General features: G+C 46.0%; 1 protein-coding gene across 3 annotated transcripts in view; it reads right to left on the bottom strand.

The window, feature by feature from the left end:
• Positions 1-14,306, bottom strand: part of Cyth1 (cytohesin 1) — an 83,049-nt gene that overhangs the window by 15,915 nt on the left and 52,828 nt on the right. For all 3 annotated transcript variants that reach the window (XM_026780265.1, XM_013347633.2, XM_026780266.1), the window contains 5 exons: positions 9,080-9,162; positions 7,785-7,849; positions 1,532-1,598; positions 1,179-1,297; positions 792-872 (listed from right to left, as the gene is read on the bottom strand). In XM_026780265.1, coding sequence (XP_026636066.1) covers positions 792-872; positions 1,179-1,297; positions 1,532-1,598; positions 7,785-7,849; positions 9,080-9,162 — 415 coding nt within the window. The remainder of the gene's footprint in view (positions 1-791; positions 873-1,178; positions 1,298-1,531; positions 1,599-7,784; positions 7,850-9,079; positions 9,163-14,306) is intronic.

A 14,306-nucleotide genomic window follows, 5' to 3' on the forward strand; every position in this document is an offset into this window, starting at 1 on the left:
AGCAAATTTAGCCACTGCCCATCACTGTGGCTTTAACTGGAGGTAAAGTGCTTAGGTAAACCAAGACGTTGAGATTTTCCTATTCCAAAGAACACTCCTCAGAATAACACACAAAATTGAAGCACAGGAGTTAATCATTTAAAATGAACTCTAAGGTAAGGATTCATTCAGAGCATTCAAGATGAAACCATGGAAGTCACATGGACCCACGTCATGGGTTTAAATGCGTCTGCAATTATCGCATGTATTAAAATCATAGCTCAAAAAAAATAACCTCAGAATTTATACCTGTAGCAGAGAAAGTTAAAAAGACAATGTCTTTAAAAGACATAAAATAAGTTTGATTAAAAAATTAAAGTTGCTGGGCAGTGGGGGTGCAGGCCTTTAATTCCAGACTCTGGAGGCAGAGGCAGGAGGATCTCTGTGAGTTCAAGGCCAGCCTGGTCTACAGAGTGAATTCCATGATAGCCAGGGTTATATAGAGAAACCCTGTCTCAAAAAACCAAAGAAAAAAAAAAGTTAATTTATTTTTTCTTTTTAAAATGAAATGAGATACCTAGTTTAGGGCAAGATATTGAAGGGCTCTCTATATTCTGAATAGTAGAAACAATTTTTTGAAAAAATATTTGAACACTGGACAGTCCTTCCACCCCTAAACCAATAAGCAGTCTTAGCGTGTTTCCCCACTCATAGGCATGTACACTGGCCCCTTAAATACTCCAGCACAGTCACCAGGACCCCGCAAGGGGACGTTAGTCAAACAGCACACAGGCCCCGCTGACAACACCCACCGCAAGGCCTGGACGAGGTTTAAGTCGGTGAACTCGTGGAGCTCGACAAATGCATGCAGGACCTGGATGCTGAACTCATCTCTGTCAGGAAACAAATAAGAGATGGGATAGAGCACAAGTCAGACCCCTGACCCCAAACAGATGGTATCCCCAGAGTCCCAGGCCATGAGGCTTCTCAAGCCTGGCCATCCACAGAACGACACTGGACTGGCTCTGTTTACTAACTAGACAAGCAAGGAACCTGCATCCCCCGACAGGTAAGTTACTGTTCCTCAGCACACTTCCACTCAATACCATGGCTCCTGCTGCCTTAGGACCACAGCTACCCCATGAACTAAGGAACTTGTCTCTTCCCGTGAGTCTGACCATCCTCTCTAAATGCCTCACCTCTCCCCAAGGTAGTCACCAATGGCTGTTTTATTAAGCCCTTCCCCTTTATATAAGAATTGGGCAATATCTTCACAAGTGTTCTTCAGCAGGTCATTTTCTATTAAGAACTGGATCCCCTGCAGAAAGACCAGAAAGAGTCAGTGAGTGTGGGCCCTGGCACACGTACAGTAAACATCCACCAGTGGACACAGGGATGGGGCATTGCAGGGCGCCAGACTCAGGAGAGTGAGGTAACCACCCAGCACATACACCAGCAAATAGCAGCTTACAACAAACACTGCTGCTTCCCCTCGATCACCAAGGAGGCTGCACCTTAAGACTCGGGGTTTTTGTCACTTCTTTTTGCGTACCTTTTTAGGATCCATGTTAAATTTCTTCCTGCCCATGGCTACCTGTTTGTTCCTCTGCATGTTCTTCCTGGAAGAGAAGTGCAGCCATTAGTGCTCAGCAGCGGGAGCTCTGGGGCCTGCAGCGGTCTTCACAAGCACTGCTGACAGTTTTGGAAGACGGGGCCAGCTAGGTCTGGCCAGCTAAAGTCCTGGTCAATGCTCAGGCTCACTGACCTCTTTCCCTCTAGATTCATGGTTTCTCTTAGAATTTTTATTTTCTTAAACTTTGTCGTCTACATATTATAGAATCTGCCTATTTTAAGTATATAGACCTGGGGATTAGTGAGAAACCTGGCAGTAGGGAAATTCCCAGGAATCTACAAGGATGATCCCAGCTAAGAATCTAAGCAGTAGTGGAGAGGGTGCCTTACCTGCCCTTCCCCTGAAATCAAATTGATGACTACCTTAATTGTCATCATAGAACCTTCATTCAGTAACTGGTGGAAGCAGATGCAGAGATCCATAGCTAAGCACTGGGCTGAGCTCCTCGAGTCCAGTCATAGGGAGGAACAATATTATGAGAAAAGCGATCAAGACCATGATGGGGAAACCCACAGAAACAGCTGACCTGAGCTAGTGGGAGCTCACTGACTCTGGACTGACAGTTGGGGAACCTGCATAGGACCAAACTAGGCCCTCTGAATGTGTGACAGTTGTGCGGCTTGGACAGTTTGTGAGGTCACTAGCAGTGGAACCAGTGCATGAACTGGCTTTTTGGAGCCCATTCCCTTTGGAGGGATACCTTGCTCAACCTAGACACAGGGGGAGGGCCTTGGTCCTGCCTCAAATGATGCGAGAAACGTTGTTAATTCCCCTCTCTGAGGAGTAGTTGGGGAGTAGGGTAGGGGTCAGGTGGGGGGAACAGGGGGAAGAGAAGAATGGGGAACTGGAATTGGTATGTAAAATAAAAAAAGGTTTTTTAAAGTGTACACCTGAATGCTTTTAATAAGTTAAGCTGTGCAACCATTACCATAACCAGTTTTAGAATACTTTCACCAGTCCAACAAAGTTCCCCACCCACATTCCCACTTCAACCCCAGGAACTCTCAGTCTACCGCTTATGCACTGATCTGCCTGACTCTGACCTTTCATGTGAGCAGAATCGTGGAGTATCTGGACTTTTTTCGCTTAGCCAGTTGTCTTCAAGGTCTGTCAGCACTACACTCCTGCCTATTGCTGAGTGACATTCCTCTGCATGTCTACCTCCCTCTACTTTTCAGATGGCAGATGTGGAGTCAAGTCTGGGGTCATTACGCCCAGGGCTGCTCTCTGGTGGCCACGTTTCCCTTCCCTTCCGGTAGAAGGGTCAAGGCTGTATGGAGATGGTCATGTAGCGCTTTCACAGTCAGCTTTTAAGATGCTGTACAAACAAGCTGCAGTTTTCATAACTGTGATTAGACTAAACAAATGCAGGTTCATAGACCATGCTTCCCAGGGTGTGGTCCACATACAGATGAGGGAGCGTGTCAGACATGCAGAATGCCAGCTCTCACCTAGTGTGTCTGCCCATTTTATCCAATCCCACAGACGAACTGAGTTACAGGTTCTGGGCTGCTGAGTGACTCAGAGTTTTAGGGGTAGAGGCTAGGTGACATTTCTAAAACCTCCTGTAAGCCTGGCTATACCTGGGAACTGACAGTAATTCTACTGTTTCTGAGCCAATGAGCTACTCAGAAATAGCTTATGCATTGTTTTAAGGAGCACATCAGCACTTGCCAAATCCCCAAAGTTCTTTTTTTTTCCCCTTTCTTCTTCTTCTTCTTTCCTGATTGAGACAGAGGTGACTGTAGCTCAGGCTGGGCTAAAATTCACAACATTCCTCCTGCCTCTGTCTCCTAAATGCTGGGATTACACGTGTGAGCCCACCATGTTTGGCCAGCCTGACTTGAGGTTTGGAATGAACAGGTATGAGTCTTAGGTTATCTAATTACATTTTCCCTAAATCCAATACTACTACTTTGATCCATATTTTTAAAAAAATACAAGAAAAAAGCTGTTGGGCTATTTCCTATAACAGTGTGAGATATTTAGGGGCCCTACAATGGCAAGGCACATAACCACCCCCAAGGGCTCTCAGCATCCTTTGCCTTGGTTTGGTTCCTTGCTGAAGGCTTCTTGGGCCTCTGACAAGCCCAGAACCCAGAGCCCAGACTTCAGTAGTACACTTCCAGATGTCTACCAGCTACAATCACTGCTTCTGACCACTCTGGGTGCTTACAGCAGTGGCTGGCTAACTTCACTAGTTCCCCATGAATCAGCTCCCGGCCCTACCCATTCAGAGTGGCTGCTGATGACTGCCTGACATATCACAGGATGCAGCTGGCTAAAGTTCCCAGTTCTCCATGAGTCAGTTCTTGTCCCTACCTGTCTAGCATTGCTGTTTATGACTGATGGGACAGTCACTGTCAGTGGCTGGCTAAGTCATCAATGGGTCAGCTGTCCTAACTTCAGCACAGTCTCCCTTGGACAGCAGCTGTATCAACTAGGTCAATTGAGAAAGCTCACAGTTTTACGTTGTCTCTATTTCTTACACAGCATTTGGAGTTATTGCTACAAAATGCTTATCAGGCCTTTGATTACAAGTATGACAACTACCTATGGAAAACCAGAATTAATAACAAATCCCAACTATACAGATGCTCAGAATCTGCAAACAGCTCTCCTTTCAGGATCTTTAATTCTGGAAAACTAGCTTAAACTCCAGAGTTTAAAGCATAAATCACTGAAGTATCGTTCTTGAGCTCACAGGCACTAGATGCACTGATGAACGTTGGTGTTTTTTCTTTATGTTATTTTTTACATTTTTTATTTATTTGTATTGTTTGTGTACACCTACACAATGTGCATGCATGGGTGTGGAGGCCAAAAGACGGCTTTGTGGAGTCTGTTCTCTCCTTCCACCTCTACACATGTTCCAGGGATTGAATTTAGGTCATCAGGCTTGCAAGGCAAGCACTTTTATATGCTGAGCCATCTTGTCAGCCCTTATATGTTACCTTTAAGGGATTCTTTATGTTTCGAGCTTCATCAGATGATAGTGTTACTTGTCTACTCAAAACCATGGTATCCTGTTGTCCACTCACAGAACATCTGCAGACCAGTCCTGGTTCTCTAGCTCAGGATGGGCAGGTCAGGGCTCCATGGAGAGCTAAGCACTAGTGAATAGAGAGCTGAGGGTTCTCAGGGCCTATCTGCGGACACCGCTGGGGTCTTTTGTCCACTGGAACTGTGATAACCCACAGGACATTAAGCAAACAGTACCCTGAATCCCACATATATGTGTTGGCACAAAAAGACACAGAAAGAAAGCATACTATGATATTAATCGTTCTCTCTCGGTTGCTGATTTGGGAAAATCTGTTTTCTTCATACTTTTCCATCTTTTACCAGATTACTGCAATAAACATCTACTCCTGGACAGTGCGATGACTCAGCAGGTACAGAGACTTGTAGCTAAGCTGACAACCTAAATTCAACCTCTGGACCCACACGGCAGGATGGAACCAGCTCCAGAAAGGTGTCCTCTGACTTCTACGTGTGTGCTGAGGCACATGTACTCATTTTCACTAAATAAATAAATACATATAATTTTTAAAATTAAAAATTCCACTTATAACCAGGAAAAGGCCAATAATTTTCTTTTTTAAGTCAGGGATAATTCTAATTCAGTGTGAGGCTTGCATCCCAAGGACCCATTCAGTCTGACAGGTATGTATGCCCTGGTGACCACCCCACTGGGTTCTGGTCAGGTCTCCCCTGACACCTGTCAGCATCCACTGCTATTTTTGATGGTATATCCCTGTCTTCTGTCTCAGCTTTATGACAGAAGTATGTATTGTGTCCATGTGGTACTGTGTGCACACATACGAACTGCTTCTCTGTTGTATTTGTGGGGCCTGCACATGCTATTGCTCTGGATGAGCACACTCCTCTGATACTACCGAGTAATGGCCCATTGTCCCAGCCTACTTATGCATTCACCTATTGGTGGATGGCTGGGCAATTTCTACCTTGGTCCATTGTTAATAAGAGTACTGTAAATATCCTTGGTAAAAGTGTTTAAGGACATATTTTCATTCTCTTGAGTAAACACCTGTGTTGCTGGGGATCAGCGCCGAACACGTATTTAATACCTTTTGATTCTAGCCATTGCAAGATGTGTTAGGCTGCATTTCAGGTAGTTTTACAGCGCTCACCTGCACAGATGATGGTACTGAGCCTCTTCCATGTGGACATCTATTATTTACAACGTCTTGCATAGATCTGCTTGGGATTTGTGTCCATCTGCTTGAGCCATCACATGGTACTGCGCTGCAAGGTCTCAGACACACACTGCAGCTATTCTCTCCTACTCTGTGACTTGCTTATCCATTTAGCAGCTTCTTGCTTGCTGTGGTGGAAGAGCTGCTGATGCACTGAATCTAGGCCCTCCCATGCCAGGCGAGTATCCTGCCACTGAGACACAGCCCTTGCCTGTTTGTTTAGTTGGTTTGGTTTTTGGTTTTGGAGATGGGGTCTTACTATGTAGCTTTGGCTGTTCTGGAACTCACTATGTAGACCAGGCTAGCCTCAAACTCACAAAGGTCCATCTGCTTCTGCATTCCAAGTGCTGGGATTACAGGTGTGCGGCACCACACCCAACTTATTATCTTTTCTATGAGAAGAAGCTTTAAATCTAGATGAACTCTTTTGTTTGTTTTGTTTTTGCTTTCCAAGACAGGGTTTCTCTGTGTAGATCAGGCTAGTCTCAAACTCACAGAGTTCTGCCTGCCTCTGCCTCCTGAGATGTGGCTAGAGACCCAGCTCTCTAGAATAACTCTTAATCTACCAATTTCTATGCTTTTTTTTTCTTTTAACAGAAAATAAGGGTCTGCAGAGATGGCTCAGCAGTTAAGAGCACCTGTTCCTCTTGCAGAGGACCAGGGATCATTTCCCAACACCCACACGATGGCTCACAACCATTCATAACTTTAGTTCAAGGAGATCTGATGCTCTCTTCTGACTTCCTTGGGCACTAGGCACAAATGCAGTGAACGACAGACTTGCAGGTAAAGCACTTATATACATATTTTTAAAAATCTAAATAAAAACTTTAATAGAAAGTAAGAAAACTGTAACCCTAAAAGACAACCTGGAGGCTGGCAATGTCCCACTGGCCACTCTCTGTGGAGGATGTAGCCCCTTCATCCCTATGGCACTGCACACACAAGTTTAAAATAACAAATCAAAGGGCCTTACAAAGTCAGACAGAGAAGCTTAGGCTTAGAAAAACACAGACATAGAGGGAGCTGGAAGCAGATCATTTATCGAGTGAGACCATTAAAAACAGCCTGGGAATTCTGCTCAAAGTCCCTGACATCTTGTCATTTTACACTGTAATCATTTTCACACTCTTCTCCCTGAAGCATAAAGAGGTACAAGTGCACCTGACATTACACCAGACACAGGTGGTCACCAGCCTTAGGAAACGATATCAGAAGTGCTAAGCTTTTCCTCCGTTAAACAAAGTGAAACAGAAATTTTAAAAATTCATACAGAGTGGACAAAAGAAGGGGAAACAAATAATCTATACAACAATCTATGAGCACTTAGAGCAGTGTTCTTGCCCTTCCTAATGCTCTGACCTTTAACATAGTTTCTCATGGTGTAGTGACCCCAACCACTACATTATTTTGTAAGTTATTTTGTTACTACTTCGTAACTGTAATTTTGTTACTGTTATGAATCATAATTTAAATATCTGATATGCTGGACATCTGATATGTGACCCCTGTGAAAGGGTCGTTCCCCAAAGGAGTCATGACCCACAGGCTGAGAACTGCTGACTTAAGGTTTCTGGGTGCCTTTGAATTTTCTAACTCAGTTTTGTACATGTAAAAGGTGTCCTGAGGCCAGGTAGTGGCACGTACTTTTAATTCCAGCACTTGGTAGGCAGAGGCAGGCAGATCTCTGTGACCAGTTCAGCCTGGTCTACAGAGTGAATTTCAGAACAGTCAAAGTTATGTAGAAAGACTATCTCAAAAAAGAAAAAAGTTTCCTGTGTTCAGTGAGGACTCAGAGGAAGGCTATGAAGGCTTCCGTGTATCTGCTAAGGATACACGGCAGAAAACCTACTTTCTCCTCGAATGTGCCAGGACACATGGGGAAGGGTGGCATGGGGAAGGTGCCCTGGGAGCTAGACCCAGGAGCCCAGCCAGCAGCAAGGCAGACTCACCTTTCCTCTGTGGATCCCAGGCTTTCAATTTCATTAGCGACTTCTGCTATCTCGTCTTTCAGCCTCTGTAAACAGGAGTCATCAGGATGAGAACTGCAGACCACAGCGACACTTCCAAAGACTCCCTCCATCCCAACACCACAGCACAGCAGAACAGAGCAACGACAACAAGGACACATGCAGAAACTCTACGAGGTCAACTAGCAGAATGCACTACTCAATAAACATCTACTGGGCTCCCACCAGTGAGCACTTTAGGACTGCAAAGGTGGGAAGGCTGGCCCGTGTTCCTGGGCTAGGGAAGAAGCCTTCTAGGCTCATGACGTTGTAAAAGGAGCACTCACTGAAGAACAGCCACTTTGGCATAGTGCTTCAGAACAATCTGCAGTCCCCAAATACAGGCATGACGCAGCTCATAGCACACAGGCACCCACACACATGGCTGGCTGGACCAGCTGGGCCCACACTACTGCCTCATGTTGCCATAGCTGGACATGAGAGTGTCCCACTAAATCTGCTGACCATTCACCCCAGCAGCAAACTCACTACCAGCCAGTGCTTTCCACTTCACTCAGTCTTAGAAGGGAGGGACTGTCTCCATGCAGAGGGTAGGGTGAACTCCTCCATGTTCCTAGCACTTACCAGAGAAACAAGAACCAGAGAATCAGGAAAACCATCCTAACAGTCCTCAACTGCCTATGGCAAGGGGCCTGTCCTCTCACTGCCCCGTGAGGGTCCATGCCCTCCTTTCTCACCCCTGAAATCTTACAAAGGGTTTCAGAAGAGAGGCATCCAGCTGCCCAGAGAAAAATAACCCACCCCATAGCTCCTGGACCTTCTTCCCAACACAGTCTTTGGCTAAGAAAGGAACTTGGGAAAAGAGCAGCACTGCTGTCTGCAGTCACCAACCATCTCTAGGGATGACCCTGTAAGCCCCAGTGCAGCAGGCCCTCGCAGGAAGTTGTGAAGGTGCTGCTGTTCTCAGTCGTGACAGCTGGAGCTGCATCCCAAGCCCTCAGCTGGTGAGCAGCAGAGTCAGGACCTACAGAAGGAGCCGCAAACCTGAGGCCTGTGTTCTTTGGTGTGTCAGCTGAGAAAACTTAGCTCAGAGTCACTCTACCTCTGACAAATCGCAAGCCTCCAGAGACTCCGCTTTCTGGTAAATCAAAGATAACCACTAATACTTGTGCTTTGGCCATAGATGTGGCAAGCACCAGCTCTTAAGGGCACCTTTTGACACCGACAGCCACAAACCAAGTGTTCCCACATTGGCCAGCCTCCCAGCACCCTCCAACCTGAATGTCAGCCAGCAGCTCCTGCTTCCTCCGCCGGATGTTCTCCAGTTCCTGACGCTCTTCTGCAGTGAGGTCACTGGGAACTGCAAAGAGAGGAATGTCACCAAGAAAGCATCTTCCCACAAAAAAATGACAAAAATTTGCCAAGCAGTGGTGGCGCACATCTTTAATTCCAGCACTTGAGAGGCAGAGGCAGGCAGATCTCTATAAGTTTAAGGCCAGCCTGGTTTACAGAGCGAGTTCCAGGACAGGCTCCAAAGCTACACAGAGAAACCCTGTCTCAAAAACAAAAGAAAACAACCCCCACTACCACCACCACCACCACCAAAATTTCAAAGACTCATATGTAAAAACGTGACCAAAGAAGCCAGAAGCCAATTTTGGCCATGACTGCTGCTGGGAATCACTCTGGCAGGCTTACGAAGAGAAGCAGAACCCTTCAGTTCTTAGACCAGCTGAGCAAGGACAGCTCCAAAGGACAGGAGGGAGATGCTGCCAGGTGAATTTGCCAGTGAGGAGGGGGAGAGAGGCCTTTCTCCTCAGGCCTTTTGCCTCAGGACAGGCCTCGGCTCCCTGGTGGTCAAAAGTGGAACTACATCTCCCAGGAGCTGTCCCTGGCACCTGAAGTGGAACCAGGTTCATGAAAGCAACATGAACATTCTGTGACATTTTGGAAAAAAGTGGGGTGAGGATTCTTGGCAAACAGAGAAGAAAATCTAGAAGATCAAGAGCAAAATGGAAAGAGCATTTACTCTGGGAGCAGGGATCATGAGACTCTTTTCAACCTGGTGTGAACGTCCGTAGTGTGCACCTACCATCAATACATGAACATGGGCCCCCCCCAATGGTCAGCTCCTTGTCTGAACACCCCTCTGTCGAAAGTGGTGGCTACATGGACAGCAAGCACTGGAAACAGCAAAGTGTCCCTGTTCCCACATCTCCAGTCACCATGCCGCCTGTCCGCCATCCCCACGCACCCCACCCCCAGTCCCCGCTGCTTCAGACAGACCACATAACCCACTCAGTCACACGCTGTCTGACTTCATGGGTGATCTGAGGAGGAAGTGGAATACAGATGTATTCTCTTACCCTCAGAGGACACATTCCAAGGACCCCAGCAGACTTCTGGACAGACAGATAGACTGGTTTTGTCTCCATGTACATCCACATTGGATGCTTTTTCTGTCTGGCCCAGGCACCACCCTACAGTGTGGCCAAACCTTTGGCAGCCTGAGGTACAGCATCAAAATGAGTCAACAGTTTCTCACTATTACGAGGGTCACAGACAGAGCAAGGCAGAGCAGGAGAGTGGAAAAGTCATCCTGCTACTCAGAATGCAAACGAAGGCTTAAATTAATTATTTGTTTCTGGGATTTTCTATTTAATACTCTGGGCTGCAGATGACAATGGGCAATGATTTTAACTAAAGTGCCTCAACCCTGCCTGGTGTTTAATGGGCAAAGTGTTGGCTCCTGTTCCTGCACAGTATGGTGACACACTGGAGCGATGGGGTAACGCCTCATATTGAGGGCGCACTGGAGTAACGGCTCACACTGAGGACACACTGGAGTAACGGCTCACACTGAGGACACACTGGAGTAACGCCTCACACTGAGGACACACTGGAGTAATGCCTCACACTGAGGACACACTGGAGTGATGGAGTAACGCCTCATACTGAGGGCGCACTGGTGTGACAGAGTAAGTGTTTAGCTGACCCCTCAGAGGTTTAATGATGTCTCTGTTTACAGCACAAATGGACACACGCTCATCCTGACATAGCATGCTATGGAAGTTCACTTTAAAAATATCTATTCTGAGCCGGGTAGTAGTGGCGTACGCCTTTAGTCCCAGCACTCGGGAGGCAGAGGCAGGAGGATCTCTGTGAGTTAGAGGCCAACCTGGACTACAAGAGCTAGTTCCAGGACAGGCTCCAAAGCTACAGAGAAACCCTGTCTCAAAAGAAAACAAAAAACAAAAAAAATCTATTCTAGGGCTGTAGAGGTGGCTCAGTGGTTAAGAACACTGGCTGCCTTCCCAGAGGGCCTGAGTTCAATTCCCAGCACCAACATGGCAGCTCACACCTGTCTGTAACTCAGTTCCAGGGAATCTGACATCCTCACACCAATGTACATAAAATAATATTAAATAAATTATTTTATTAAAAAACCCTATTCCATGAGGACATTAATACCTAGGATCTGATTTGATGCTTACAGAGCTGGTTAATTAGATCATCAATGAGCCTCTGGTGTAGGAGATCCTTCTGTCTGTGTGTTGCTTTCATTGGTTAATAAAGAAATTGCCTTGGCCTGTTGATAGGGCAGAACTTAGGTAGGTGGGGAAGACAGAAGTGGATTCTGGGAGGAAGAAGGCAGAGTCAGAGAGATGCCATGGATCCGCCTCCAGAGATAGATATGCTGGAACTTTGCTGGTAGGCCACGACCTCATGGTGATACACAGATTAATAAAAATGGGTTAAATTAAGATGTAAGAATTAGCCAATAAGAAGTCAGAGCTAATGGGCCAAGCAGTGATTTAATTAATACAGTTTCTGTGTGGTTATTCCGGGGCTAAGCTAGCCGGGATGAGCAAGAGGGCCCTCTTCCTACAAGCATCCATTTGAGCAGAAGCAAGACTAATAAATCCCAGGTCCTTACTATAAAGCTGATTAAAAAATAAATAAATAAATAAATAAATAATAAAAAAAACTTACCCCCAGACTGCTGACCATTATCACTTGAGTCAGAAACTCTGGGGTTGCCTTGAGATCAGAGAACTGACCCTTCTCTCATCACTGTGACAGTCAGGTCCCACTATCTGCATTTTATATTCGAGTTGTGCTTTTTGCTGCCGTCCTTCCAAGACGCTACTTTAGAAATAAGGAAGACAGTCTAACAAGTCAACAAACCCACACTCTTGTATGGCATCAGGAGACAGGATTTCAGCAAGTCTTCCTGACAGAGAACCTGGGACTCAGAAGGTGATCACATGATGATGCCATCATCTCTCTGGTACCTAGTCACAGGGCTCTGTGTGCCAAAGTCTGGAATACACATTTATCACAAGCAAACAAGAATGGACTAGCTGCTGGTGAGCAAGCTATCTAGTGGGTAGTTGCCCCAGGTGGGATAGGAGCCTTTGGTTCTGATGCCTGGAGACCCACAGTGCCCTGAGACAAAGGCTCCTGCCTGCTCCACCTAGCAAAGCCCCTAAGTCCTAAGACCCAACCTCCCCACAGTTTTCCCTTTTACAGTTACACCTACAGTGGGAAAGAGGAAGACCACAAACAAACCCTGTAGCAAATAGAAAACTCTGCTCTTTAAAACAAAACAACCCAGCACTCGGGAGGCAGAGGCAGGCGGATCTCTGTGAGTTCGAGACCAGCCTGGTCTACAGAGCTAGTTCCAGGACAGGCTCCAAAGCCACAGAGAAACCCTGTCTCGGAAAAAAAAAAAAAAACCCAGACTCTTGAAAAGGGGACAATTAAGGAGAAAAAAAGAACACAGTGTTGCAAATTAAATTAAACCTTTTTCCCTTTTTCAATCCTCCTATCTAAATAAAAAGATGTCAAGAAAGGTACAAAGGACAAACCTGAGCCTACAAGAAGAGCAACAAGGAAAGACCTGAACCTGAGCAGCCAATCAGTCCACTGCACAGTAAAAACTAAAATCCTATAGAGAAATAAATAGATGCAAATAGGCCCCAAGACCTCTACAGGGCAGGGAGTGGGGTTCACCAGACTGCAGCTGAAGAGATCCACACAGTCCAGTGAGGAGTGTGAAGGTCTTCAAAATTCTAAGTGAAAATTCCTGGACCCTAACCCTCAGCCAAGATGGGGATAAGTCAGAGTCATCAGATGCCTTAGTAGCAGAGAGCCAGGCTCCTGGCCATATGTTCTAAACTGACTTCAAGAGGAGCACAATGTAGGATAAGGGGCAGGGCCAATTCAGGAGCCTGAGGATGGCAAATGACTGGGAGCAGAACAGGTTGGCATGCAGGCTGTGGACTGCAGGAAGGGTATTGCAATGAACAAAATCGACTGCAAATGAAGAACAGGATGTATTAAAAACACATTAAACATAAAACAAAAAAGTCACGGCATTTGTCATTTGTTTTGATCCAGTCTCCTGATACTAACCATGAGATTTCTAAGTTACTTCTTCTGCAACACATGTCTGTGACCCCAACAATCCTGACGCTGAGGTAGGGGGCAGCCCGAGTTTGAAGCCAGCAAGGACTGTACAGCAATACTGTCTTGGGGATACTGGGAAATGCTTGTGAAATGGGCATGTTTCACCTTCTCCTAACACAATAGGAAAAAGAATACTGGAAGGAAGTCAATGAGAAGTCTGGGCAGCCAGGGATGCTAGAGCAGCTCGCTCAGTATCTCACTCTTGTACTATTTACTGCTTGCTGGTTTTCAGAATCAGTCTGCTTGCAAAGCATGAAATGTTCACCAGGGAAGAACAGTTCTTACCACAGCAACAATGGACAAGACAGGTGTGATGGGAGAGAGTCAGGGTCCCCACTGCAGGGAAGAGGGAAAAGAAAGCAAGAGCCTGAGTAAAAAGACCAGGGTGAGAAGAGCACGGTGCAGACGCACTTACAGGACTCGCGAAGGTAAAATAGAGGAAAAAAAGGCCCAGCAACTACTCCAAAGAAGAAAAGACGCGTTGGAGCCTCTTTCCACCACGGAGGAAGTGGGAGTTCATTCCTGGCTCTGACACAGTAACAAGCCACTGAGGACCCAGGCAGACTAACACCAAGGAGCCCACGACTCGCTTGAGACGGCCTCAGAAAGGACTGATGGGGCTACCATGAATATTCACATGTCACATGTCTGACATACTAACCCAGAGTTTCCAGGGAAAAGGACTCTGTGTCCTTGCAGTCACACAAATGGCTTCTAGCCAGTCTGCAGTTATAATAAAGACATTAAAAATAAAACAAAAAAGCCATGACATTTGTTGTCATTTTGATCCAGTCTCCTGACACTAACCATGTGATCTCTAAGTTACTTCTTTTGTAATATGTAATAACCTGAAACCAATGCTTCCTTCCATTTTGGTTCAAAGAAGAACTAAGAAATTAGGAGAAGAAATAAAAAAAAATCTAGATCTCATCTTATCCTCCTGGAATTTTGTTCTAAGATGAGACAAATATAACACTTTAACAAGTACTTTCCTCTGCAGAAACTCACCAACACAACACCAGACCTTACCAA

This window comes from Microtus ochrogaster, chromosome 7 (assembly GCF_000317375.1).
Source record: "Microtus ochrogaster isolate Prairie Vole_2 chromosome 7, MicOch1.0, whole genome shotgun sequence".
In the NCBI taxonomy this organism is placed as follows: domain Eukaryota; kingdom Metazoa; phylum Chordata; class Mammalia; order Rodentia; family Cricetidae; genus Microtus; species Microtus ochrogaster.